At 43.8% G+C, this 26,448-nt stretch overlaps 1 protein-coding gene across 7 annotated transcripts in view; it reads right to left on the bottom strand.

Annotated features, from left to right (window-relative positions):
* LOC138744766 (BTB/POZ domain-containing protein KCTD19-like) overlaps nt 1–24,966 on the bottom strand; it is a 78,284-nt gene extending 53,318 nt beyond the window's left edge. For 2 of the 7 annotated variants that reach the window (XM_069901404.1, XM_069901410.1), the window contains exons 1-5: nt 23,852–24,966; nt 22,635–22,814; nt 20,206–20,519; nt 13,570–13,717; nt 7,986–8,177 (exon numbers count right to left, since the gene is read on the bottom strand). In XM_069901404.1, coding sequence (XP_069757505.1) covers nt 7,986–8,177; nt 13,570–13,717; nt 20,206–20,496 — 631 coding nt within the window. In that variant the 5' untranslated portion in view covers nt 20,497–20,519; nt 22,635–22,814; nt 23,852–24,966. The remainder of the gene's footprint in view (nt 1–7,985; nt 8,178–13,569; nt 13,718–20,205; nt 20,520–22,634; nt 22,815–23,851) is intronic. The other 5 variants (XM_069901405.1, XM_069901406.1, XM_069901408.1 and 2 more) reach the window with 5 other exon arrangements.
* Nucleotides 24,967–26,448: the final 1,482 nt, after the last annotated feature.

The following is a 26,448-nucleotide window of genomic DNA, read 5'->3' as shown; positions in this document are numbered from 1 at the left end:
ATACAGCAAAGAGTGCACTGGCTGCTTTCCCAATGTTTTAGCCTCCACCACCATCCATGGCAAGGCATTCCAGGTACCCACAATGTACCCCTGATGTCTCCCCTCAACTTCCCTCCCTTAACTTTGTACATATGTCCTCTGGTGTTTGCTGATCTTACCCTGGGAAAAAGATGCTGGCTGTCCACCCTATCTATGCTTCCCACAATCTTGTAAACCTCTATCAAGTTTTCTCTCATCCTTCTACGTTCCAAAGAGAAAGTTCCAGCTTTGCTAACCTTGCCTCATAAGACTTGTTTCCCAAACCAGGCAACATTTTGGTAAATCTCCTCTGCACCCTCTCCATAGCTTCCACATCCTTTCCATAATTAAGTGACTAGAACTGAACACAATACTCTAATTATGGTCTTACCAAAGATTTGTACAGTTGCAACATGACCTCTGTACTTATGAATTCAATCCCCCATTAATGAATCTCAGCATCCCATTGGCTTTTTTAACTATCCTATCATATTAACCACCCTATCACTGACTGCATTAAATTCCATCTGTTATTTTTCAGGAAGATTAGGGTGTTAGGAAGAAAATTAAGCAGCAGCACCTCCAGGGTAGTGATCTCAGGATTGCTGCCTGTGCCACATGCTAATGAAGGCAAGAATTGCAGAATTAAGCAGATAAATGTGTGGCTAAGAGACTGGTGCAGGGGACAGGGTTTCCAATTCTTGGATCATTGAGATCTATTTTGGGGGTGGTGTGGCCTGTACCAAAAGGATGGGATACACCTGAATTCAAAGGGTACCAATATCCTGGCAGGGATGTTTAATATAGCTATTAGGGAGGTTTAAACTAAATTGGCAGGGGAAGGGAACCAGGGTGTAAGAGTTGAGAAAGAGGAAATTAGAAAAAAGTCAAAAATTATGTGCAGCAAAGATGACAAAAAGGATAAGCAGGTGAAAAGATAATTTGCTGTGCAATAGAAATACAGCAAAATCGGTAACAGATACTGGTCTAAGTCTACTGTACATAAATACATGGAGCATTGAAAATAAAGTAGATGACCTTGTACAATTACAGATTAAAGGATGTGACATTGTGGCCATTACTGAGACATGGATGTGATTGGGAGCTGAATGTCCAAGAGTACACATTGTATAGGAAAGATAGGCAGGTAGTTCAAGGGGGTGGCATGGCCCTGATGGTAAGCAATGATATTAAAACACTAGAAAGAAGGGATATAGGGTTAGAAGTGGTAGAATCCTTATGGGTTGAGTTAAGAAATGGCAAGGGTAAAAGGACCCTAATAGCAGTTTATATACAGGCCCCCAAACAACAGATGGGAAATGAACTACAAGTTTCAGTTGGAAATAGAAAAAGAATGTCAGAAGGAAAATGTCAAAATAATTATGGGGGATTTTAACATGAAAGGGGATTGGGAAAGTCAGCAAGGTACTAGATGTCAGGAGTGAGAATTTGAAGGCGGCCTGGGGATGGCTTTTCGGAGCAGCTTGTCGACAAGCCCACCAGGGGATCGGCGGTTTTGGGTTGGGTGCTGTGCAATGAACCTGAGGTGATTATGGAACGAAAGGTAATGGAATCCTTAGGAAGTAGTAATCCTGATATGACTGAGTTCAATTTCAAATTTGAAAAGAAGCAGCTGATATCAGGTGTGTCAATATTTCAGTGGAACAAAGGAAATTGCAGTGGTATGAGAGGGGAACTGGCATAAGGTGACTGAAAAAGTAACTTTTTGGAGGGATGGCAGAGCAGAATAGAATATTTCTACAAGAAATAAGGAAACCGCAGGTTAGATTCCAAGAAAAATAATATTATGAATGGAAAAATGGCAAAAATGTAGCTATCAATAGAGGTTAAAGCTAAAATAAAAGCAAAAGGGAGGGCATACAAGGAAGCAAAAATTAGTTGGAAAACAGAGGGCTGGGAAACTTAAAAATTTTCATTAAAAAACTAAGAAAGTCATTAGGAAAAAAAAGATGAATTATGAAAAGAAGTTGGGAAATAACATACAAAAGGATACCGAGTTTTTAAAAAATATATGAAGTGAAAAGAGAGATGGATAGAAATTGGACTGATGGAAAATGATGCTGGAGAAATTATAATAGGTAACAAAGAGAAGGCAGAGGAACTAAATGAGTATTTTGTATCAGTCTTCACTGAGGAAGACAATAGCAATATACTTGATAGTCAGAAGTCTCAGGGAATATAATTAAGTACAGTCAAGTTAACTAGAGAGAAAATGCTTGGTAAGCTAAATGGACTAAAGGTAGACAAGTCTCCTGGACCAGATGAGGTGCACCCATGGGTTTTGAGGGAAATGGCTTAAGAGATTGTGGAGGCATTGGAAATGATTTTCCAGGAATCAGTAGATTCTGGCATGGTTCCAGAGGACTGGAAGGTCACAAATATAGTTCCACTGTTTAAGAAAGGATGGAGACGTTCCTTTAGTATTTGGAAACCATATATGGATTTTATGGATAATTTTCCACCCACCTCTTCGATCTTATCCACTCCTCTTAATTAGTAATTTTTAAGAGCAATTAATGATTATCTATGCCAATATTATTGTATATTAAATAGTAGGTGTTTCTTTCTTTTCTTTCCTTTTCTTACTTTTGGGTGGGTGGGGGGAATGGGGAGAAAATATATAAAAGTATAATTTTTGGATCATTGGCTTTGGATATTTGATTAATATTTTATTAATTTTTTTCCTGTAATGATGCAAACAATTAAATAAAATTTAATATGAGAATGTGAAAAAAAAAGAAGGAGATTGAAAAAAAGAAAATTATAGGCATAGTAGTCTGACATCAGTAGTTGGAGTTGATTCTCAAGGACAAGGTTATGAAATACCTCGAGGTGCATGACATGAGAGGTTCAAGCCAGCATGGTTTCATGAAGGGAAGATCCTGCCTTACCAAATAATTGAAATTATTTTTGAGGTCATATCAAGTAGGATGGACAAGGGAGAGGCTGTGGATGTTGTGTATATGGATTTTCAAAAGCCCTTCAATAAGGTGCCGCATAAGAGGCTGCTTAATAAGATGAGAGCCCATGGAATTACAGGAAAGATATTAGATTGGGTGGAGCATCAGCTGATAGGCAGAAGGCAAAGGGTGGAAATAAAAGGATTCTATACTGGTTGGTTTCCAGTATTAGTGGTGTTCCACAGAGGTCGGTGTTAGGGCTGCTTCTTTTTACAATGTATAGCGATGATTTAGATTATGGATTAAATGGTTTTGAGGCTAAGTTTGCAGATGACTCTAAGATAGGTGAAGGTTGCAGGAAGAGTTGAAGAAACTGAAAGGTTGCAGAGATTCGGGCAGTTTAGGAGAGTGGGCAAAGAATTGGCAGGTAAGATGCAATGTTGAGAAATGTACGGTTGTACATTTTAGAAGAATTAAACAGGCAGATTATTATTTAGATGGGGAGAAAATTCAAAAGTGCATAGGGATTTGGGGATCCTTGTGTAGGATACCCTAAAAGTTAACCACCAAGTTGGATCAGCAATAAAGAAATGTTGGCATTCATTTCAAGAGGAATAGTGTATAAGAGGAAGGAGGTATTGATGAGGCTATATGGGGCACTGGTGAGACCTTATTTGGAGTACCATGTGCAGTTTTGGGCCCCTTTTCTTAGAACTGATGTTGGAGATAGTTGAGATAAGATTTATGAGGATGATTCCTGGAATGCAAGGGCTAGCATATGAGGAGTGTTTATTGGCTCTTGGGTGGTATTCATTAGAGAAGAAAGAATGAGAGGGGATTTCATAGAAACATTTCGAGTTCTGAAAGGATTGGACAGAGTAGATGTGAATAAGACGTTTCTCTCTGTGGGTGAGTCCAGGACAAGAGGGTACAGACTTAGAATTAGAAGGTACCCATTTAAAACAGAGATGAGGAGAAATTTATTTAGCCAAAGGCTCATGGACTTGTGGAATTTGTTGCCACATACAGCTGTGAAGGCCTGATCATTAGGGGAGCGAGAAGATTGATAGGTATCTAATTAGTCAGGATATGGGGAAAAGGCCGGAAATTGGAACTAGATGTGAGAATGATTTAGCTCATGGTGGAGTAGACTCATTGGCTGAATGGCCTACTTCTGTTCCTTTATCTTGTGATCTCCCATCTCTTTTGGCTCCATAAAAAGCCATCCACTCTGATCTTCAAGAGGACCAATTTTGTCCCTTACCATCTTTTTTGCTCTTAATATACCTGTGGAAACCCTTAGGATTTTCCTTCACATTGTCTGCCAAAGCAGCCAAGTCTTCTTTTCGCCTTCCTGATTTATTTCTTGAGGTTTTTCTTGTCATTTTTTAATACTCCTCAAGTAGCTCATTTGCTCCATGTTGTGTATACCTGCTATAAACCTCTTTCTTCTTCCGAACCAGAACCAGATCCCCAATATCCCTCAAAAACCGTTTCTATGCCTTCTAACCTTGCCTTTAATCATGAACTCTGTACTCTCAAAATTTCACCTTTGAAAGTCCTCCATTTACCTTGCACATCTTGACCAAAAACAATTTATCCCAATCCCTGCATTCTAGATTCTTTCTCATTTCCTCAAAATTGGCCTTTCTCCAATTTTGGAAAACTTTCCTGAACACATTTGACAAACTCCAAACCTTTTACAGTTTGGGTGTCTCTAGAGGAAGTAAAAGGCTTGAGCCCTTCCTTAAGTCCTGCAGATTTTCCTATTTAATACCAGAGAAATGTATTTGTGCTTTATGGTTGAAGTGGAAGCACAAAGAAGTGGTGGACTATCCATCTGATGATGAGAATTTACCGAAGACAATGAGGCCTGATAGAGTGCAACATGAATAAGATTCTACACTACAGGCCATGGGAAAGAGTGGAGGAATGGAACCGATAGGAAGTCTCTTTAAAAACACAACAGGGTAATTGCAAAATTCTGGTTAGGAAACAGAAAACAGGACAGGATAAATTTTCTTGGTGCTCTTGAATCATATGGATAAACAAAAAATGGTGCCAGAAGGAAATGACATTTTGTAAGCTGCTCTCTGGACGTCTTCTCATTACATACTACAACCTTCTTCTCCCCCACTCTGCTTCCCAGATCACCAACACTGTACTTCTAACTCCACCGCCTCATCTTCACCATGGACACCCAATCACAATACACCTCCATCCCCACACCAAAGGCCTCAATATCTTTCATTTCTTCCTCAACAACAGGCCTAACCAGCCCCCTCCTCTGGTTGGCAGAACTTGTTTCTACCCTCAATAACTCCTCCTCCTTTGATTCATCCTATTTTCTCCAAATCATAGGAATAGCAACAGTTACCCACATGGCCCCAACTATGCCTGACTTTTCATTCACTATGTGGAGCAATCCATGCTACAAGCATACAAAGGCAAGGATCCAAAACGCTTCTTCCACTTCATTGACATTTGCTTTTGTGCTGCCTCATGCACACATGATGAGCTCCTCAACTTTATCCACTTTGCTGCCAACTTCCACCCCGACCTTAAATTCACTTGGTCCATCTCTAACAACACTCCTCTTTCTCAATCTCTCAGTAACCATTTTGGGAGAAAAACTCTCGATAAACTTTTAAAAAAAAAACCTAACTCCCACAGCTACCTTGACTACACCTATTCATACCCTTTCCCCTGTAAGGATTCCATTTTATTTTCTCAATTCCTCTGTCTCTATTGCAACTACTCCCAGGACGAAGTCTTCCATGCAAGATCATCTAAGATATCCTTCTTCAAAAATAAATGTTGCTTCCCCTCTACCACTAGGAACTTGGCCCTCACCCGCATATCTTCCATTACTCACACATCTGCCCTAGCCCCCTCCACATGCAGCAAGGACAGGATACCCCTTGTTCTCACCTACCACCTCCACATCCAATGACATGATCCCACCACCAGACATGTCTTCCTTTCACCTACCCTCTGTGCCATCCGCTGGACTAGCTCCCTCCATGAATTCCTTGTTCACTCCTTTGGCACTGACATCCACCATTGAAATGTTTCAAGTGTATAGTGATGGAACACATCAAAGAACACCTGCCAGAGAAGCTGGACCCATTTCAATTTGCCTATAGAAGAAATAGTCCCACAGACGATACTATAGCCTTGCCCCTTCACTCTGTACTGACACACCGGGAGAACAATGCCTCATACATCAGACTGCCATTTATTGACCAGCTCAGCATTTAATACAGTCAATCCCCAGAGGCTGGGGGAGAAGCTGTCCTCACTGGGACTCAACACCCCTCTCTGCAATTAGATTCTGAACTTTCTAACGGAAAGACCACCGTCTGTCTGGGTCAGTAGCAGAACATCGAGATCATCGTGCTGAGCACTGGTGCAACTTAGGGCTGTGTGCTCAGCCCACTTCAGCTCAAGCTCTGACCCACAATGGCATTGCCAGATCAACAGTGTCATCAAGTTTGCAAATGACATGACAGTAGATGGCCTCATCAGCAATGAGTCATACTACAAAGAAGTGGTGGAAAATCTCATGAAATGGTGCAAGAATAACAACCCAAGTTTCGACATGGACAAGACAAAGGAGATGATCGTGGACTTCAGAAGGACCAGAAATGACTACCCTCCTCTACACATCAACAACTCTGTAGTGGAGAGAACCAAGTACCTTGGAGTTCACTCAATGTCTCCTCATTTTGTCAGGAAGTTTGAGAAGACTGAAACAGGCAAAGCTACCAGCCACCATTATGTCAAACTTTCATGTTTCACTTCTCAATCTTCTTTCACGTTTGGGACAATAACATTGCCTTGCTCTGTTCTAACTGATCTCTTTTTGTATTTCTACCCTGTGATTTATTTGCTGTACTTGGGTGTCATTTCATTTGGTAGAAAGCACACAAAACAAACCAAATCATTGTACCTCAGCAGACTAACAATAAACTGGAACTTGAAAAGTTCATGGAAAAACACGCAAACAAATCAATTAATATTTAAAATCATAACTTGCTTCCTGATTCCACAGGCCAAATAGTCTCACCAGATCAGATCTGGAATTGAGTAATAGGGGAAATTATACTCAGCTGGTCCCAGACAGTGGGTAGTATGCACCAGTCTAGGAATTCCTCCTGAGAGAAAGGCTACAAATTAATGGTGGTCTTTGGAAACCCTAGCCATAAAGGAAGATTTTGGAACATTAATTGCAAATGGATCTTAAAGTAAATAATTTGTTCTACTGTTAATGCAGGACTTCAAGATGGGTCTATTGACTTACAGTTAAACAGCATGAATAATCTGCCCATCAAGTTTAAAATTTCTAAAGTGAGCACACAACTTATTAAAATTGTACCTGGAGTTGTGAAACTGAATACAAATGCCATTCTCAATGAACAAAACAAAGCCCTGATAGGCAATCTCCATCTTGGAAACAACAACAGAAAACTGAACATTTTGTTTGTTGAAATATTTTTGGACAATCTTCTTGTTCTCTAATGACGCATTATTGCAAACTGTAATATAGGATACAGATAGTAAATTTGTAATTGTAAATGAAGCCACGAGATGGAGTTGATTATGAGTGAAGATTAAATATGAAATTTGGCTGAGAAGTCAAAAAGCATTCACAAGATTATGGTTTATATTTTGTAATGAGTTAAAGTAAAGTGAATCACACACATCTCCTACAAGGTGAATCCAACTAATATTCTCTTGAACAACTACACGATGCCTAAAGGAAACAATTCTTCCGTTTTCTTTTCTTTGTCATAAATAAATGATTCAGTCAGTGCAGGGAAAACATACAGATAATGTGACACAGATTGACATTGCGAGACAGCAGGAATTTAGCACATTTCTGGTTCTCTATTAAAAAAATTGTTGAAGTGCCAGAGCACTGAGTACAGATACCATATTAATACTCATGCAACTCTTAAATGCAGCAACAAAAATTAGCTGACTTTGAGAACATTAACATGTCAATATTTTAATGCTGTATCAATATCATAACAGATTGATTACCTATATATCGAAAATTACTCCATCCAACTTCTATGAGGACAACGCCCGCACACAGCCACAGTAAATTATCATCATTGATTAAAGCAGGGTATTTCTTCACTAGATCTAAAGGAAGAAAATACCAATGCACCTCTTCTTCAGTATCCAACAGCGGTGTGTCTATCAGTCCTAATGGAGCTTTATCAGGTAAACCTAAAGCAAAAAAAGGTCTTATTTCCTTATGAGAAACATAAACAGTTAATATTCAAAAATATTTATAAACTTCAGAACAATTTTCACAAGGACTTCATGATCATATGTGCCACAGGTGTAATATTAAGCACAAGAGGGCAGCAATATTTTGACCTGGAGTTCACATTTTGTTGAGTGAATGCATCGTATGATTCACTTCTTTCTTGCAAAAAAAAAATCACCAAAATATTTCTCTCTGACTAAATTAGTGAATAATGAATAGCAGAAAACATGAAGTTACCAAATAGGCATAATATTGCATCGTAGCAGCCCGCTCCTTAGGTTGACATACCATGTAACAACGGCAACCGGCAAAGCATCATGCGGGCTGAAACACCAGTTTCTATAGGCTGCCAGCAGAGCAGTGAAACTGGCCAATCACCACTGGTGGATCGCAGGGGGCCCAATTGGGACCCAGGGATCTGAGGTAACCAATCGGCAGCCGGCCCGCTCAAGCCACGTCCTGGTGGTGACGCAGCTGGGCTGACTATAAAAGGCAGAGCTGCCACTGAATAAACTCAGTGTCGAATACACTCTACTGGTGTGTATGTCCTTCTCCTGAAGATTCAAGCTACAGCCTTAGGGCTATAACCGAGAGCTACAACCTAGCTTATCCATAGCGACCTCGCAACAGTGGTGATTCCGACTGGTCCAAATGGCGCCTTGGGCTCGAACACGGAAGAGCAACCTGCGATCAGCGCAATAGCATCGATGCTGCCTGGCATCTGGATGTCACAATCACGGGTGTGGTTCCAATAAGCTGAGGCACCGTTCATGATTTGATGGATCTCTGCTGACGACACGCACTACTACCATGTGATCAGTGCTATCGATCAGGACACTGCAGCCCACATCATTGACTTGCTCCAGCAACTCTGGAACAAAGAACTGTTAATCCACAATTTTGGGCTCTAAAAGTGTGAGCAGACAGACTGTTGCATATCGATGGTTTGGGGGACAGGGCTCCTTCTGCCCTTGAGTGACATGAGAAAGATGGCCATACCTTCTGCCCACTGCTCCAGCAGATCTTCCTGGAGAGGGTGCCCGAGGACATCTGGCTGCTCATTGCAGAGGAAGACTTTGATAACCCCAGGAAGGTGGCTGCTTGAGCAGACCTGCTATGGGTGGTGAAGAGGGACACAATACAGTGTCATTCCCCCAACCAGCCTGGAGGCACGCTGCGGCCGGGAGCTCCGAGCAGTAAATAGCTCCAACATTCGACATCCACAGCATTCCCCACACTTCGAGGACAGACAATTCACTTAGAAGTTTATGGTGGCGGCCGTGTAACAACCATTACTGGGAGTAATGGGAGATTTCCAGTGCGCCAACTCACTCCTGGTGGATAATAGGGACTTTGGCTGGTGCATGCCCAGACATTTCAGTCACTCTCACTCAAAGGCACTGAACTCACCAGTGGCAATCTGCACTCAGTAAGTACTGCCGACAACAAATTCACTCGAGTCCTAGCAGAATTCTCCTCCATCACCAGGCCTCACTTCCATTCGGTAGAACACAAACATGGGGTGAGGCACCAAATCATTACAGAGGGCCCTTCCCTCCATCCTAGAGTGCGGCGTCTCCCCCAGAGAAACTCAACCTAGCTAGGGACAAATTCAAAAAGATGGAGAAACTTGGCATTGTGCAGCGCTCCGCTAGTCCTTGCGCCTCCCCTCTCCACATGGTCCTCAAGACAGTGGGTGGATGGAGGCTGTGCAGAGGACTATCACCACCTCAACAAGGCCACCATACTGGACAGATATCCCGTGCCCCATATCCAAGACTTCATTGCTAACTTGCAAGGGGTACGGATATTCTCAAAGGTGGACCTCATCAAGGGCTATCGCCAGATCCCAGTACACCCATAAGACATCTCAAAAACCACCATCATAGCCCCCTTTGGATTGTTTGGATTTCTCTGCATGCCCTTCAAGTTAAAAAATGTGGCTCAGACTTTCCAGACTTGATGGATGCAATGGGCTGGGATCTGCATTTTGCCTTCATCTACTTCAATATTTTAATCACCAGCCACACCCGCACTGAGCACACCACCCACTTAAAACAATTATTCTCCAGGTTGAGCGATTTCGGCCTAACCATCAACCCAACCAAGTGCCAGTTTGGCCGAGAGACCATTGACTTTCTGGGCCATCATATCAAACAACATGGAGCCTGACCATTCACCAATATGATGGAAGCTATGCGCTCTTTCCCCATGTCATCAACGGGAAGGGACTATAAGAGTTTTCAGGTATGGTCAACTTTTATCGCCGCTCCATACCTGCAGTGGCCCACACCATGTCATGGCAGGACCCCAGGAGGCGACTGAGGCCTTCCAGGCCACCAAACACGCCCTAGCTAATGCCACCCTCCTTGCGCACCTGCAGACGGACCCCCCAAATGCCTTCATGACAGATGCCTCCAGTACAATGGTTGGGGGTGTTCTTGAGCAACTGGTGAATGGACAATGGCAACTGCTGGCCTTTTTCAGTAAACACCTCAGGCCACCAGAGATCAAGCCTTTGATAGAGAACTGTTAACCTTATGCCTGGCAATTCAGCACTTTCATTACTTCCTGGAGGGTAGGAAGTTCAAAATTTACACGGACCACAAACCCCTGACCTTTGCCTTCAGAAAGGTGTCAGATCAGTGGTCAGCCAGACAACATCGGCACCTGTTCTACATTTCCAAATTTACGACGGATATTGAACACATAGCCGGAAAATCCAATGTGGTGGCCGACGCCCTATCTCGTCTGGCTATCTTGGCGGTGCATGACCCTACCCCTGGCATCGACTATGCAACCATAGCTGATGTGCAGCAAGCAGAACCTGACATTCCGGCCTATCGGACGGTGCTCACCGGCTTACAACCGGATGTCATCCAGATTGCTCATTGCTCTGCGACACCTCGATGGGTAAACCTCGACCTGTCCTTTTGGCTGCATGGAAGAGGTGGGTTTTTGACTGGTCCACAACTTGGCTCACCAGCCATCAGGACTACAGTCAAAATGGTGGCAAACAGATATGTCTGGTGCGATCTCCACAAAGAAGTCACCATATGGGCCAGGCCTTTTACTCAAAATTCAGACTTGTATCAAAGCTCCACTACAGACATTCGAGTCAGCACGTGGCCACTTCAGCCATGTGCACATTGACATTGTGGGGCCCCTGCCAGTATCCAGAGGGGCACGTTACCTTCTCACAATGGTCGACCAGAGGCGATGCCACACTTGGGTAGCGCGTTTCGGAGTCCCCAAAACCCTTACATTGGACAGGGAGTCCAATTCACTTCCAGTCTGTAGACCACCTTAGTCCACGCCCTGTGGACCCATCTCCACCACACCACGGCTTATCACCCACATGCCAACAGGTTGGTGTAGAGGTTCCACAGGCACATTAAGGCATTTTAATGGCATGGCTTACCAAACTTAACTGGGCCAATGACCTCCCTTGGGTCCTGTTAGGCATCTGCACCACACCCAAGGAAGCCCTCAAGGCATCCTCTGCCAAGTTAGTCAATGGCACACCCCTAGTTATACTGGGCAAATTCATGATGCCCCTTGAGGTCTTGGGGGGCCCTTGGCAACCACATTGTCCCAACTATGTGAATGCCTCGGCACCTTAGGCCCCACTAAACCAAGACCTCACAGCCAACCCTGCACTTACGTCCCAAAGAAATTTACTGACAGTAAATACGTGTTTGTTTGGTGCAGGGCTCACTAGCCACCTCTACAGCGGTCTTACAAGGGGCCATACCATGTCCTCAGACACAATGACTCCACCTGTACTTTGGACATTGGCAGCAGGGTTGAGACTTTCACACTCAACCAGTTGAAACTGGCCTACTTGGACTTTGACCAACCCATCAATCATTCGACCCCTCAGCGCAGGGGTTGGGCTCCTAAAACAGTGCCCCGATCGCCCATCTGGGTGGTGGGGGGGTCGTGGACTGATGAGGCAGACTGAGGTACTGTTCCTCTAATTTACATTGGACCTAGTACTGGTATGCACTAATTTTGCTTTAGATTCCAAATCTCATCAGAAGACCACAGTCAGTACAAATTGAAAACAACGTCTCCTCCTCACTGATCATCAACACAGGCACACCCCAAGGATGCGTGCTTAGCCCATTGCTCTTCTCATTTTATACCCATGACGGTGTGCCCAGGCACAATTCCAATGCCATTTACAAGTTTGCTGATGACACCACAGTTGTTGGCAGAATCACAAACAGCGATGAATAAGCGTACAGGAAAGAGGTAGATCAGCTCATTGAATGGTGTAAAGACAACAACCTTGCGCTCAATGTCAGCAAAACCAAGAAGATGATTGTAGACTTCAGGAGAATATGACCCAGTCCTCATCGATAGAGGGTCAATAACTTCAAATTCCTGTTGCCAATATCTCCAAGGATCTGTTCTGGAGCCTCTGTATTAATGCAAACAGGAAGGCGGCTCGCCAGTGGCTATACTTTGTGAGGCATCTGAAGTGATTAGGTATGTCGCCGAAGACTCTCGTAAACTTTTACAGATGTACCGTGGAGAGCATTCTGGCTGGTTGCATCATTGCTTGGTACGGAGGCACCAACTCTTAAGAAAAGAATAAAGTCCAGAGGGTTGTTAACTCGACATCACAGGTACCAGACTTCATTCCACTGAGCACATCTACATGAAGCGGTGTTTTTAAAAAGCAGCAGCCTCTATCCTCAAAGACCCCCACAACCCAGGCTATGCCCTCTTCACTCTGCTTCCATCAGGGAAAAGGTACAGGAGCCTAAAGATGAGCACCCAGCAGCACAAGGACTGCTTCTCGACCACTGCCATCAGATTCTTGAATAACCAATGAATCAAAGACACGGCCATACTTTTTGTGCACTTTTATTGTTATGGTCTTATTTTATTTTTATAGCAATGTCATAAGATGGTTACAATATGAATGTTTGCACTAAGATGCTGCTACAAACACTGAGTTTCACGACAATAAATTTTGATTCTGATCTGCAATCTTTCCAGTACCTCGGTATCCTGCAGTGATTGACTCACTTCCAGACTAACCAAGGCCTTTCCACCATAACATGGGAATATAAGGCCATGAAGGAACACCTTCACATGCTGAGCTCAATAGATTTTAGACTCCAAGACAATTGGACTGGAAAGTAGTTGAGATACAAGATTATCCTTGATCTTAATGGCAGAACAGAATCAAGGAGCCCAGGACCACTTCCATATCTTTAAATGCTCTGATAACATCTTCAAATTCCCTCTCAGTTACAATAAATAAACAATTTTTTCTGCATCAATAATGCTACCTTTCATAGTAACAATCTGGAGAAGTTAACTTGTGTCATCTACCTGTGAATGCTGGACTTTTAATTTGGAAGTCAGAAGGTTTACTATTACATCTTGTTCTCCAATAATTCCGACTGGCTCTTTGAGTTACTGGTACATCTTCAGGTCGTACGCGTAAATTATGCTTAATTTCATTCATATTATCCAAAGCCTATAAAGACAATGAACAAATCAGTACACCTTATACAAGTTGCTCATTGTAAAATACATTTCCATACATTTTACCCAAATAAACACTTCTAACTTAACAGTTAATATATTCCTTCATTGGCTTTTTTATCCACACCAAAATAACAATGTTAGCCCAAGAAAACAAATTAAAATTATACAAGTAGCAAATGCAAATCAATCAACTCTCTTCTGCGCAAAATATTTGGAATTTTGATAGCTTGGTCTCCCACTATGCCTGGTGTTTCAGTGTCATTTACAGCAGTATTTACAAATAACTTTGCCTGCAAATTATTGTTTCTTGAGGATGCCACAAATGAGGCATTTCAGAGCACTTGTGAGAAACTATGCGCACCTCACACAAGAGAGATCAATAAATTACAGGCATCATGTTGTCTTCTTGATGCCTTACCGCTACTTCTTCAAAAGCCAAAAGGAAATTCAGCATGCTCCTGATATTTCTTACCCATTTTTATTGAGGCCCTAGTGTAAATATCCTGTCAGAACTTGCTACAACTCAGTAATGGAAATTGTTCTGCTCAAAACCACAAGAAACTGCAGAGAACAATTTTCAGACCTTCCTACAAACCAACCACCACTCCATCAAATCAGTCACCATTGCCCACTGCTTCAGGAAGGAAGCCAACATATTAAAGGACCTTGGTCACATGCTCTTCTTCTCTCACCCATTTAACTGATGATGCACACGACTTGGCCTTGCCTGGACTTCAGGAACTGAGTTACAGGGAAAGGTTTAACAGGTTAGCGCTTAATTCTCTGGAGAGTAGAAGAATGAGGGGCAATTTGATAGAGGCATTTAAAATTATGAGGGAGATAGACAGAGTAAATGTAGGTAGGCTTTTTCCACTGAGGATAGGCGAGATACAAACCAGAGGACATAGTGTGACAGAATATAGATATGTTTTAGGGAGATAAATTTGGGCAGGTTTTTTTTTTAAAAAAGAGTGGACCACACACACTTTAAAATAGATCTTATTTAAAATACTGTAGCTCTGCTCATGCTAGAAATGTCAGCCCCAGAGCCTCTGCAAAAGCTTTGGAGAGTGCCCAAGAGACTTCACTAATGGATTGTTTACAAAAAAGCAACAGATGAAAGAACTTGTTGGAGCGTAGATTGTCTGGAGGGGAACTTGCTGTTCTAAGAGTGTCATATGGGTTTTGAAAGAAGAGAGAGTCAAACAGGTTTTCTCTCTGTGAGCGAGAGCGAGAGCGAGAGCGAGAGCGAGAGCGAGAGCGAGAGCGAGAGCGAGAGCGAGAGCGAGAGCGAGAGCGAGAGCGAGAGCGAGAGCGAGAGCGAGAGCGAGAGCGAGAGCGAGAGCGAGAGCGAGAGCGAGAGCGAGAGCGAGAGCGAGAGCGAGAGCGAGAGCGAGAGCGAGAGCGAGAGCGAGAGCGAGAGCGAGATCAGTTCTACAGTGAAACAGTCAGCACCAGCAACTGGGACTGGAACAGGACAAACTGGCAAGCTTGTGGAAAACCCCATTTGGAAGACAGGTTGTGAGTGCTTGGTTCAGCTTGGTCAAAGCCCTTGTGATTCATGCAAGAGAGGACTGGCTGTTTCACCTGAAATAAGAGAACCAAGAAGGAACTCTGTGATGGCCTGAAAGAAAGAGGTTAGCATCTGGAGAACCCTGAAGGGGCAAGTTTCTTCAGCAAGACACTGAAGTGGCTGATGGAAGTAAATCAGTTGTGGATCTCTGAAAATTGACAAGAACCTTCTTGTATGGTAACCATTTACCTTTCAAGCACCAAAGCCTGGTGAACTTTATAAATGTTAAATGCTGTGAACAGTATTAGAATTGCCTGCAATCAGTGAACTTGGAGGAATGAGAAGTGAGATTGGACTGTGAATCAAAGAACTTTTCTGAACTTACACACACGTGCACTTAGAATTAGAAGGGGGTTAAGTTAGGTTACATAAGTCAATAGTGATAAGTTAAAAGTGTGATTGTGTTTTCAATGTTTAAAGATAATTAAAAGCAACTTTTGTTTAAGTAACCATTTGCTTGGTGAATATCTATCGCTGCTGGGTTTTGGGGTCCTCTGGGCTCCTAACAATAGGAAAAGGGAAACGTTTAGAGAGAACATTAGGGGGAACTTCTTCACACAGAGAGTGGTGGGAGTGTGGATCGCGTTGCCAGTTGAATTTTTAAAATGTAAACATACAGGATGGTAACAGGCCTTTTCAGCCCACGAGTCCATGCCGCCCAATTACACCCAATTAACCTACACCTCCAGTACATTTTGAACAGTGGGAGGAAACTGGATTCCCTAGGTGAAACCCTTGCAGACATAGGGAGAATGTACAAACTCCTTACAGACAACATGGGATTTGAACACAAGTCCCAATCACTGATGCTGTGCGTTGTGCTAACTAACCGCTATACCAACCATGCCACCCTGAAGTGGTGAATGTGGGCTGAACTTTTGAGAAGAATTTGGACAGATGGGAGGGGTATGGTGGGCTATGTGGTGCAGTTCAGTGAGACTAGGGAGAATAATAGTTTGGCACGGACTAGAAGGGCCAAAGAGCCTGTTTCTGTGCTGCATTGATCTATGGTTTGAAAGCATGCACCACTGGATTCAAGGACAGTTTCTTTTCTGCTTTCATCAAACACTAGAACAGACCTTCTTTGGCAAGAAGATGGTCTCTAGATAGCACAAACACTACCTCATTGCAGCCCCTGTACTGGATTGTTACTCTTTAACACAATCCTTTGCACATCTGTTTTATTTTGTTGTACTTGGGTATGAATTGACTTGATCAGCATAAAAGCTAAGTTTATCTCTGTACTGGGGGTCACGTGACAATAAATAAACAGTGCAATTGCCTACACATGTTTTTTTTTAATTATACTCTGATCCAGGGCAGGAAAGTTCATATATCATATAGTCCTCTGAACGGTGAAGGTCACTCTGACATTTACAAAACAATAAGTATGAAGAAATTACATAGACTCCAAAGCACATAACTTGAGTAACTAGAAAGGCTATTGCATGATAACTTTTCACACATGTACCAGAGTATTTGCATTACTCATGAGAGTTCTCTCCTTGAAGGGGAATATCAAGTTGCCTCATAATATTGTGCACATAGTTATGCCCAACATTTGGACATTTAGAAGCACATTCAAGAAAAAAATTAAATACACAAAGACCAACTGTGTATTACTCGATCTTACAGAATTCCACCGTAATTGACAGAAGGGTCAAAAACTTGAGGACACAAAAAATGATTACTGAAAATGACATGTGGAAGGTCTGTTTGCGTGCACTCACGTTCATACACAAGTGAGCTGATGAGGAATTCCATGTCTCGCAAAGATCGATTTCAGATATTTGATCACACAAGCAGCAGACACATTAGGAAGCAGCACAATCTATAGAGTTCAATAGATAAGTCAATAACTGGCAAGTAAGTTTTCCATCCATGTGGAGCAGAGCAGCCCCAACTTTCTCCCATGGTTCTGCTGGTAAGTCAGTTATTATCATGGGTTCCTTTGTCTGTTTTGCATGATGTTTCAAACATCTCACAGCTTGAAACCATTCTGTCAATGTCAACATTTATCCCTGGCCAATAAACAGCCATTCTGGCCCTCCTCTTGCATTTTTCCATTCCAAGGTGTCCCTCATGCACCCTTTTCACCATATCTTGCCACAGTGATCGAGGAATGGCAATTCTGCTGTGTCTGAGTAGAAGCCCATTGACAACTCTCAGCTCAGCTCTGATGTTATAGTATGGCTGACATTCACCTCGAGCCCAGCCTTCATTCAGATTCTTGATGACCTTCTGTAGATTTGTGTCATTTTGTTTCATCTGCGATACACTTGGATTTCATGTCAATGTGGGAAGAGGTTCAGTGATTCACATGTCTCCTTGGAACTCTCATTGTGTGCTTTATTCTGTGTTTTTGCCCTGGACTACCAGGCCAATGAAAAGTGCATCACTGAGAGTTTCTCTTTTGAAAAACATTGACGTACATAGTGGTTCTGTCCTTTGCACTTATTATAGACTTTTCCATGGGTGGGCCATTGTTTTGGTGCATGTCAAGTGCCACATCATTTGTAATTGAATGTCTCTCCATCTTTTTGTTATTTCCTGCATCTTTTCTTGTTAATGTGCATGGACACACTCTGTGGCTACGGTTATTCCATTTTCATTGGCTTTTGCACTCTGAACTTTTTGGCATGCTGCAGAGCTAATTCAATTATGGCTTAGCATGTCTTCACAGCTCCACCTAAGGTAAGCTCTGTCACTCGCAGCAATTTATCTCTCACTTTCTTGTCAATAATCCCGAACACAATTTGTTCACAGATGTTTGAATCTTGCAGCGATCCAAAATTGCATGCTCTTGCTTTTAATTTCAAGTACGTTAAAGTATCTCTCTCTCCCTGCAGCTGCATGCGTGAGCAAAACACATACCTCTTGAACATTTCATTTTTCTTAACCTTGTCGAATATGCCCTGGACATGAAGGCATTGACTCCCACCATACTAAGTAGCAGTACAATTTTCCATGCAGGTTTGCAATCGAGGTCAATGGCTTGCAACATAAAACATTCATGGTTGACATTTTCAGTCCAATTTACAGAATCAGGAGGCTTTACACCCTCCATGTTATCGACTGATTCTCACTCTGCACACACCTGATATTTCTTCCATTCCTGGTACCACATGATGTTTCTTTCATTGTAATCAAGAAACTTAGGTTCTTTTAAAACAACTATACTTTATCAGCTGAAGAATTCACTCAGGAGCATGAGGAGGCATCCATTTTGAATCCAACTGAAGTAATCAACTAGTCACCGACTAGTCAGGAAGATCACTAGCATCTATCATTACAATGGGGGAAGAGATAGTTCTGTGAATGGCAAGGGAAATGGTGGGGAGCTGGAGGAAGGGCAACAGAGGAGGGGCCTAATGGAAACAAAGTCAACAGTAATACTATCTGGTTGGAGAGTGCAAGACAGAATATTAGGTGCTGTTCCTCCAATTTGTAGGTGACTTTGGTTGTAATGCATAAGGCCATGGACAGACATATCCATGTGTGGGAGTGCTGTATGGAATTTTAGCCTGTTTAAGTTTGCCTCTAATTGCGTTTGAAGGCAGCATAAATGTTGTATAGTTATAACACTTACCCTGATGTATCTTGAAAGATCTTGGAATTCTTGCTCTTTTACTCCAAGTTGTCACTATATATGAATTTATATATGTACAATCTATAGTTTTGAATTATTATGACTTATTAAATAAAAAATAAAAAAAACAATTCCTTGCCACCCAATTTCCATTTTAGCTCTTATGCTCCACCTCATCCCTGAGAACAGAGGAGGCCCACATCAAACACCGTTGTCCCTGCAAGACCTCCTCTTCAGCCTCTTTTTACCTAACACCTAATGGTGTTGAATTAACTGAGTTGAGAGTGGGCTTGTAAGAGCTGGAGCCCTCAAGTGAATTACTGCAGTAAACTGTCAGCAGGTGTACTTAATGGCAACAGCAATGATCAAGGCCTGTGCAGGTGGAACTGAGTAGTAAAACTGCTCACTTATATTTATTACCATTGACAACAGAAAATTGAATGTGGCCATAACTCCAAAATGTATCACTAAAGCAAAGTTCCTGTTACCGGACACGAGAGTACCATCTTATAAAGTAAATTAAATGTGAACTAGCAATGAATGTCAAAGTGCTAAAACTAACAACTTTATCATCTTATGCAGAACATATAAGCAATATTATAAGCAGGGGCAGCATGGCTAACATAGCGGTTAGCGCAACGCTGTTACGGCGCTAGCAACAGGGACCAGGGTTTGAATCCCGCGCTGTCTGTAAGGAGTTGTTATGTTCCCCTGTGTCTGCATGGGTTTTCCCCGGACACTGGTTTCCTCCCACTCTGGTTTCCTGTAAATTGGGTGGCATAGGCTTGTGGGCTGAACTGGCCGGTCTCCGTGCTGTATGTCAAAATTTAAAATTCAACTGATTGAAACACTAATTTCAATTTCTGGTCAGTGTAGTTTTAAACATTTACATGTCAATTTTATTATTAATTATCTAATGTTCTCAAGCAAACCTAAATATGCTCTCAGCCAATCTTTCCATTTCTGTGGGATTTATATCTAAATCAGATTCCATAATATATGGGAGAAAAATAAGTGTTCAGTTAGTTTCCCAATTCACCTTAGTAAAATTTTGGATTCTCTCTGCTTGTTCAAAACCCAGTTTGTGTATTGCATTTTCAGATTTGTAAACTGAAAAAAGTTACGATTACTATGTTAGTTGCACACTACATTGATAGAAATATATCTGTTGGGTACGTATAGAATTTTTTTTTAAATCAGCTCTTGGGCAAAGTATTGTATATAGTATTAGACTGTTATTGCCCACAAGGTAAAACAAAACTGCTTTATGGTCTTATAATCATGGCCTGCTCTATACATTATTCATAGCAAATACCTGTTGTAAAGATGTTAGACACATTGCTGTAGCTTGCTCATACAACAAACTAATTTCAGAGAGGCAGGAAAAAGACAGCTTTGTCGTATGCAAATAACAATGCACATGACGGAAAATATATCCATCCCGATCAATAAAAAGTCTGGCATCTTCAGAATGAACAAGGCTGGAAGCTTCTTGCCACAATACTGAGTCATGGAACTGAAAAAGTTTTGACTTTGGAATTGAAAAGAACCAGCCTCCTACATTGAAACAAAAAGAATCCTCTTCCTCATGGTCTTCCGGTGCCATGGTATGTCTTCCCTTTTGTGGAACTGTTCAAAAATTAAAAACAAAATAGTGCTCAATTATACTTCTGAAACACATTACAGTTACTTGGAACACTGTTGCACAGTACAGGTCCTTCTGCACTCATTGTTGTGCTGAACCATATATTTCTTTTTTTTAAAAAAACTAAACCCTTTCAACCATGTAAACATCTATTTTTATTCCATCCATGTACGTGTCTTAATGTCTCTTGAATGTCCCTAATGTTTCACCATTCCCAGCAAAACATTCCAGGCATCCACAACCCTCTGGGTAAAAAAAACCTTACCCCTGATGTCTCCCCTAAGCTTCCCGCCCTTCACTTTGTACAGATGTCCTCTGGTGTTTGTTATTCCTGCTCTGGGAATAGGTACCAAAATTGTCCACCCTTATCTCTGCCTCTCATAATTTTGTAGACCTCTATTGTCTCCTCTCATCCTTCTACGCTCCAAAGAGAAAAGTCCCAGCTCTGCTAATCTTGCCTCACCTAATTTATTTCCAATCCAGGCAAAATCCTGGTAAGTCTCCTCTTCACCCTTCTCCATAGCTTCCACATCCTTCCTATAATGAGGTGACCAGAACTGAACACAATACTCTTAAATGTGGTCTCACATTTGTGGAGTTTCAACATGACCTCCTGACTCAAACTCAATCCCCCATTACTGAAGATCAACATTCCATAGGCCTATGCTATCAACCTGTGCGGTGACCTTGAGGGATATATGGATTTAGACCCCAAGTTCCCTCTGTTCATCCTTGCTCTTAAGTAACCAACCATTAAGACTTCTAATTTGTCCTTCCAAAATGCATCACCTTACACTTATCCAGATTGAACCCCATCTATCACTTTTCTCCCAACTCTACATCCTGCCTATATCCTTTTGTAACCTTCAACAACCTTCAGCACCATCCACAATGCCTCCAACCTTCATATCAACCATAAACTTACTGGCCCATCCCTCTACATTTTCATCCAGGTCATTCATAAAAATCACAAGAACAGGGGTCCTAGAACAGATCCTTGTGGTACTCCATTGGTCACTGATCTCCAGGCAGAATACTTCCTGTCCTCTACTACTCTGCTTTCTACAGGCAAGTCAATTTTTTTTTACCTACACAGCAAAGGTTCCATGGTTCCCAAGCCTCATGACTTTCTGAACAAGTTTCTCATGGGGGAGCTTAACAAATATATTACTAAAATCCATATAGACCACATTTACTGCCCTACCCACATAAATTTCTTTGTTACTTCCTCAAAACACTCAATTAGGTTCATGAGGCATGACCTTCCCTTCACAAAGCAATGCTGACCATCTGAGTGGACTGAACTTCTCCAAATGCTCATAGATCCTATCCTTAAGAATCCTCCCCATTAGTTTGCACACCACTGACGTAAGACTCACCGGTCTATGATTCCCAGGATGATTAATGTAAGCAGTTCCTTTGATCATTTAGCATTCTCATTGTCCATGAGAAGAAGCTGTTCCTTAGCCTGGTGATTCTGGCTCTGATACTCCTGTATCTCTTCCCCGAAAGGAGCAGCTGAAAGATGCTATTTGCAGGGTGAAAGGATCCTCAAAGATTTTGAGCACCCTCTTCAAAAAACAATCCCAGTAGATCACGTTGATCAGGGAGAGGGAGACTCCAGTGATCCTTGCTGCCATTCTTATAGACCTGTGGATTGACCTCCAATCCATTTTGCTGCAGCAACTGTACCACACTGTGATACAGCCAGCCAGGACGCTCTCGAAAGAACTCCTGTGGAAGGTTGACATAATGTAGCTGGTAGTCTAGGTAAAATTATCTAGGGCACACAAAATCGTTAATGACTCCTTCCACCCTGCACACAGTGTCTTTCAGCTGCTCCCATTGGGGAAGAGATACAGGAGTATTAGAGCAAGCACCACCAGGCTAAGGAACAGCTTCTTCCCACAGGCCTTGAGAATGCTGAACGACCAAATGAACTGCTCACACTAACCATCTGAGACTCTCACATTCATGAAACAATATTTATTTATATAGATGAATATGTATTGTATGTCTGTATGCATTATGTTTGGTGTGTGTCTGCATGTTTTGCACCAAGGACCGGAGAACACTGTTTCATTGGGTTGTACTTGTACCATCAGCTGACAATAAACTTGAGAGTGGTATTCCTTCTGGACTGTTGTGTCAACATGATTGATCCAGGTCAGATCATTGTAAAAGTCTACTGGCAGGAACTTGGAAGTTGTCTCAATTTCAGTTCGATTGCTTAAGGCAGGGATATAGGCTGTACCCTCTCTTCTGAAGTCTTGGTCACACTAATGTAGAGAGAGGGATTGTTTGTTAGTTCAGACATGGAACTAATCTCTCAATTTCCTTTCTGTACTTCGTTATCAAAATAAAGAAATTTGCCGCATTTAAAGATGCAGCTGAACCAGTTTTCAAAGTCATAAAAGCATTAGATACAACAAACACAAAAGAAACATTTACCTTTGGTGCGGTTCAGGGGCAAGGGGCAGATAGATGGAGGGGATGGGGTTTTCGGCAGAAATAGGACATATTTAATTCCAGCCTCCATTGAAACCCGGGAAGCAAGATTCAAAGGCCAGATTTTCTCTTCAGTTTAAGTTCTGTCTGTTTGAAGGGGAACTAACTGAATTTCTCTGCCAGTTACTGCTACTCTCACCGGGTTGGCACCGATGCATTAGGTGTTTTTAAACTGCAGCAACTGGGTAGCCCTCCTGGGACCCAGGTGCGATTTGTGGCGCAAAGGTGCCTCCAGCATCTTTTAAGCTGAGGGGGAATAGCGCCAGTAAATCGCCAACTCTGCGGCTTAAGGGGGATCCCGCCCCCCCTGATGACGCAGTAAGTGATGCGTCACGCAAACTGGTCTCCCCTGCCCTCCCACCAGCTGTCAGTCTCCCTCCCACCATCGATCGTGCTCACCCCAACCCGCAGCAGCTGACCCCTCTGACCTGTGACAGCCAACCCCTCTCCCCACGGCAGCGACCACACTCCCCCCGATTGTGGCCCCTGTCTCTCCCCTTCACGGCAGCGACTCCTCCCTCCCCCCCAATCACTGCAGGTACTTCTACGCTGATGTCACAGGAGTAACCGGGTCGGCCATTTTGCTGTTCAAGCCGCCGGTTGTCGTGTCCTGGGTAAGTTTAACTGGATTCCCTGACTACCTCCGACCAGGTCTGACCCTTTCAAGCTGCCTTATGAGTGGGGTGCTAACCGGGCAAACTGCCTGGTTAACTCCATTTGACGAGGCAGCTTGAAAGCACTAACTGTCTGCACGTTGCGTTGCGTTGTTCACCAGTGGGCATCGTGTTTAGTTGCCGGTTAATCCTACCTCAGTCTCCAGCCCCGTCTGCGACCCAGCCCGTGTCGTGCAGGTATGGACACCAGTCACGGACATGGGTCACCACCGCCGGGTATGGACACGGGCCACTGCCGCCGGGTGCAGGCACCAGTCATGGACACAAGTCACCTCCGCCGGGTACGGACACCGGTCACGAATCACCAATGCTGGATACGGACACCATTCATGGACACAGGTCACCTCCACCAGGTACAGACATCGATCACGGATCACCACTGCTGGGTACGGACACCGGTCATGGACACAGGTCACCTCTGCCGGGTACGGACACTGGTCACGGATCACCACTGCTGGGTACGGACACCGGTCATGGACACAGGTCACCTCTGCCGGGTATGGACACTGGTCACGGATCACCAATGCTGGGTACGGACACTGGTCACAGACACGGGTCACCACTGCCGGGTACGGACACGGGTCACGGACACGGGTCACCACTGCCGGGTACGGACACGGGTCACGGACACGGGTCACCACTGCCGGGTACGGACATGGGTCACGGACATGGGTCACCTCCGCCGGGTATGGACACTGATCACAGTCACGGGTCACCACTGCCGGGTACGGACACGGGTCACCACTGCCGGGTACGGACACGGGTCACCACTGCCGGGTACGGACACGGGTCACCACTGCCGGGTACGGACACGGGTCACCACTGCCGGGTATGGACACGGGTCACCACTGCCGGGTACGGACACGGTTCACGGACACGGGTCACCACTGCCGGGTACGGACACGGGTCACCACTGCCGGGTACGGACACGGGTCACCACTGCTGGGTACGGACACGGTTCACAGACACGGGTCACCACTGCCGGGTACGGACACGGGTCACCACTGCCGGGTACGGACACGGGTCACCACTGCCGGGTACGGACACGGGTCACCACTGCCGGGTACGGACACGGGTCACCACTGCCGGGTACGGACACGGGTCACCACTGCCGGGTACGGACACGGGTCACCACTGCCGGGTACGGACACCGGTCTCGGACACGGGCCACCGGTCACCGCCGACGAGTTTGCAGCCTCTTTGCGTCCGTTTGATCTCCCCGCGAACATTCTGAACAAAACCGTTCCCGTCCGCGCTCAATCCGCGTCTCCCCACCCCGGGAACTTGAATCCCCGCCCCGCGCGCTCGCGCGCGCCTTCCCCCCCCTCGATGGGCCCGGAGCCGCCGCGAGGATCCCCCCCCCCCCGGCCAACCCCGCGCGCCCATGGAGCATCACCCCCGGCAGGAGAGGCGCTGGTTGGTCGTTCGGTCGCCGGCTTCCACCTTGGCTGAGCTGGTGCAGAGGCAACAAGAAGATCTCGAGCAGTTGGTTCTCCACCTTTTCTTGCTACTCACACACCACCTTAATCAAGTATTCCCTCTGCCACAGTGATTGGTGTGAGAAGGTGGGGTGTGAATGGAAAGAAAACATTTGAAAACCACTGATTTAGACAAATTGAATGAGTGGGTTAAGTCTGAAGCTACTTCCATTGGTTCCAAAAACTAAGAGGAGTTTGGGATGGGAATATGGGAGAGGTGCAGTGAGATCTGCTTGCCCTGTCCACATGACTGAAAGACCTTTAAGTGCAACCATCATTTAAATGGTAAATGTTGCTTTGTTTTGCACTGAGTCAGGACTTGCTTGCTGCAACCGAATAGGATTTTCATGAGAAGGATGTGCTTGCCAGAGTGGGAGTGCTATGAAGGTTTACCCAAGATGGGCGGCACAGTTGGTGCAGCGGTTAGCGCAATGCTGTACCGGTGCCGGTGATTGGGACCAGGGTTTGAATCCCACGCTATCTGTAGGGGGTTTGTACATTCCCCCCCGTGTCTGCGTGGGTTTTCCCTGGGGGCTCCGGTTTCCTCCCACCGTTCGAAACAATTGGACAACATGGGCTCGTGGGCCCAAAGGGCCTGTTACTGTATTGTACATCTAAATTTAAAAATGGCATTGCCAATGTACAAGGACAGATTGGGTTGATGAATCCTATACTCACTCCAATTTTGAAGGAAAAAATTCAAACTAGACATCAGATCGAGGAATCCAGACCCAAGCTTGAGGGTACAGAAATTGCCATCCAAGATCAGAGAAATGGGTTCACCCAGATGGTAAATCTCTATCACAGAAAACAATGGAAGCCAAGTCATTAAGTATACTCAAATAGGAAAGAGATATAGTTTCTCATCGCTAAAGGGATCGGGGATATGGGGAGAAGGCAGGAAATAGGCTACTTCAGTGGATGATCAACCATGACTACATTGAATGGTGTCGCAGTCTGAAAGCTGAATGGCCCACTTCCATTTTGTGTTTTAAGCAAGCTCCATTTCAATGTTTATCAGATGTGGGTAGTATGAGCAGAATTTTTAATTAAACAAGACACTATGGTTAAACTCATGTCTCAAGTGGATTTGTCTACATAATTTGCAGTGAATGTTGGTTGCAGTTAAGAATTTACTAAATACACTTACCCTAACATGAGAATAAGATACCAAAAAAACCCAAGCCATTGCAAAGGACAAAGTTGTGCAGTGCAGTTGGGTGAGTCTGAGAAGGATGATTAATCACAAGTCT

This window comes from Narcine bancroftii, chromosome 10 (genome assembly GCF_036971445.1).
Source record: "Narcine bancroftii isolate sNarBan1 chromosome 10, sNarBan1.hap1, whole genome shotgun sequence".
Lineage (NCBI taxonomy): Eukaryota > Metazoa > Chordata > Chondrichthyes > Torpediniformes > Narcinidae > Narcine > Narcine bancroftii.
Note: the sequence above shows the minus strand (reverse complement) of the source record. Positions and strands in the feature narration are given on the sequence as shown.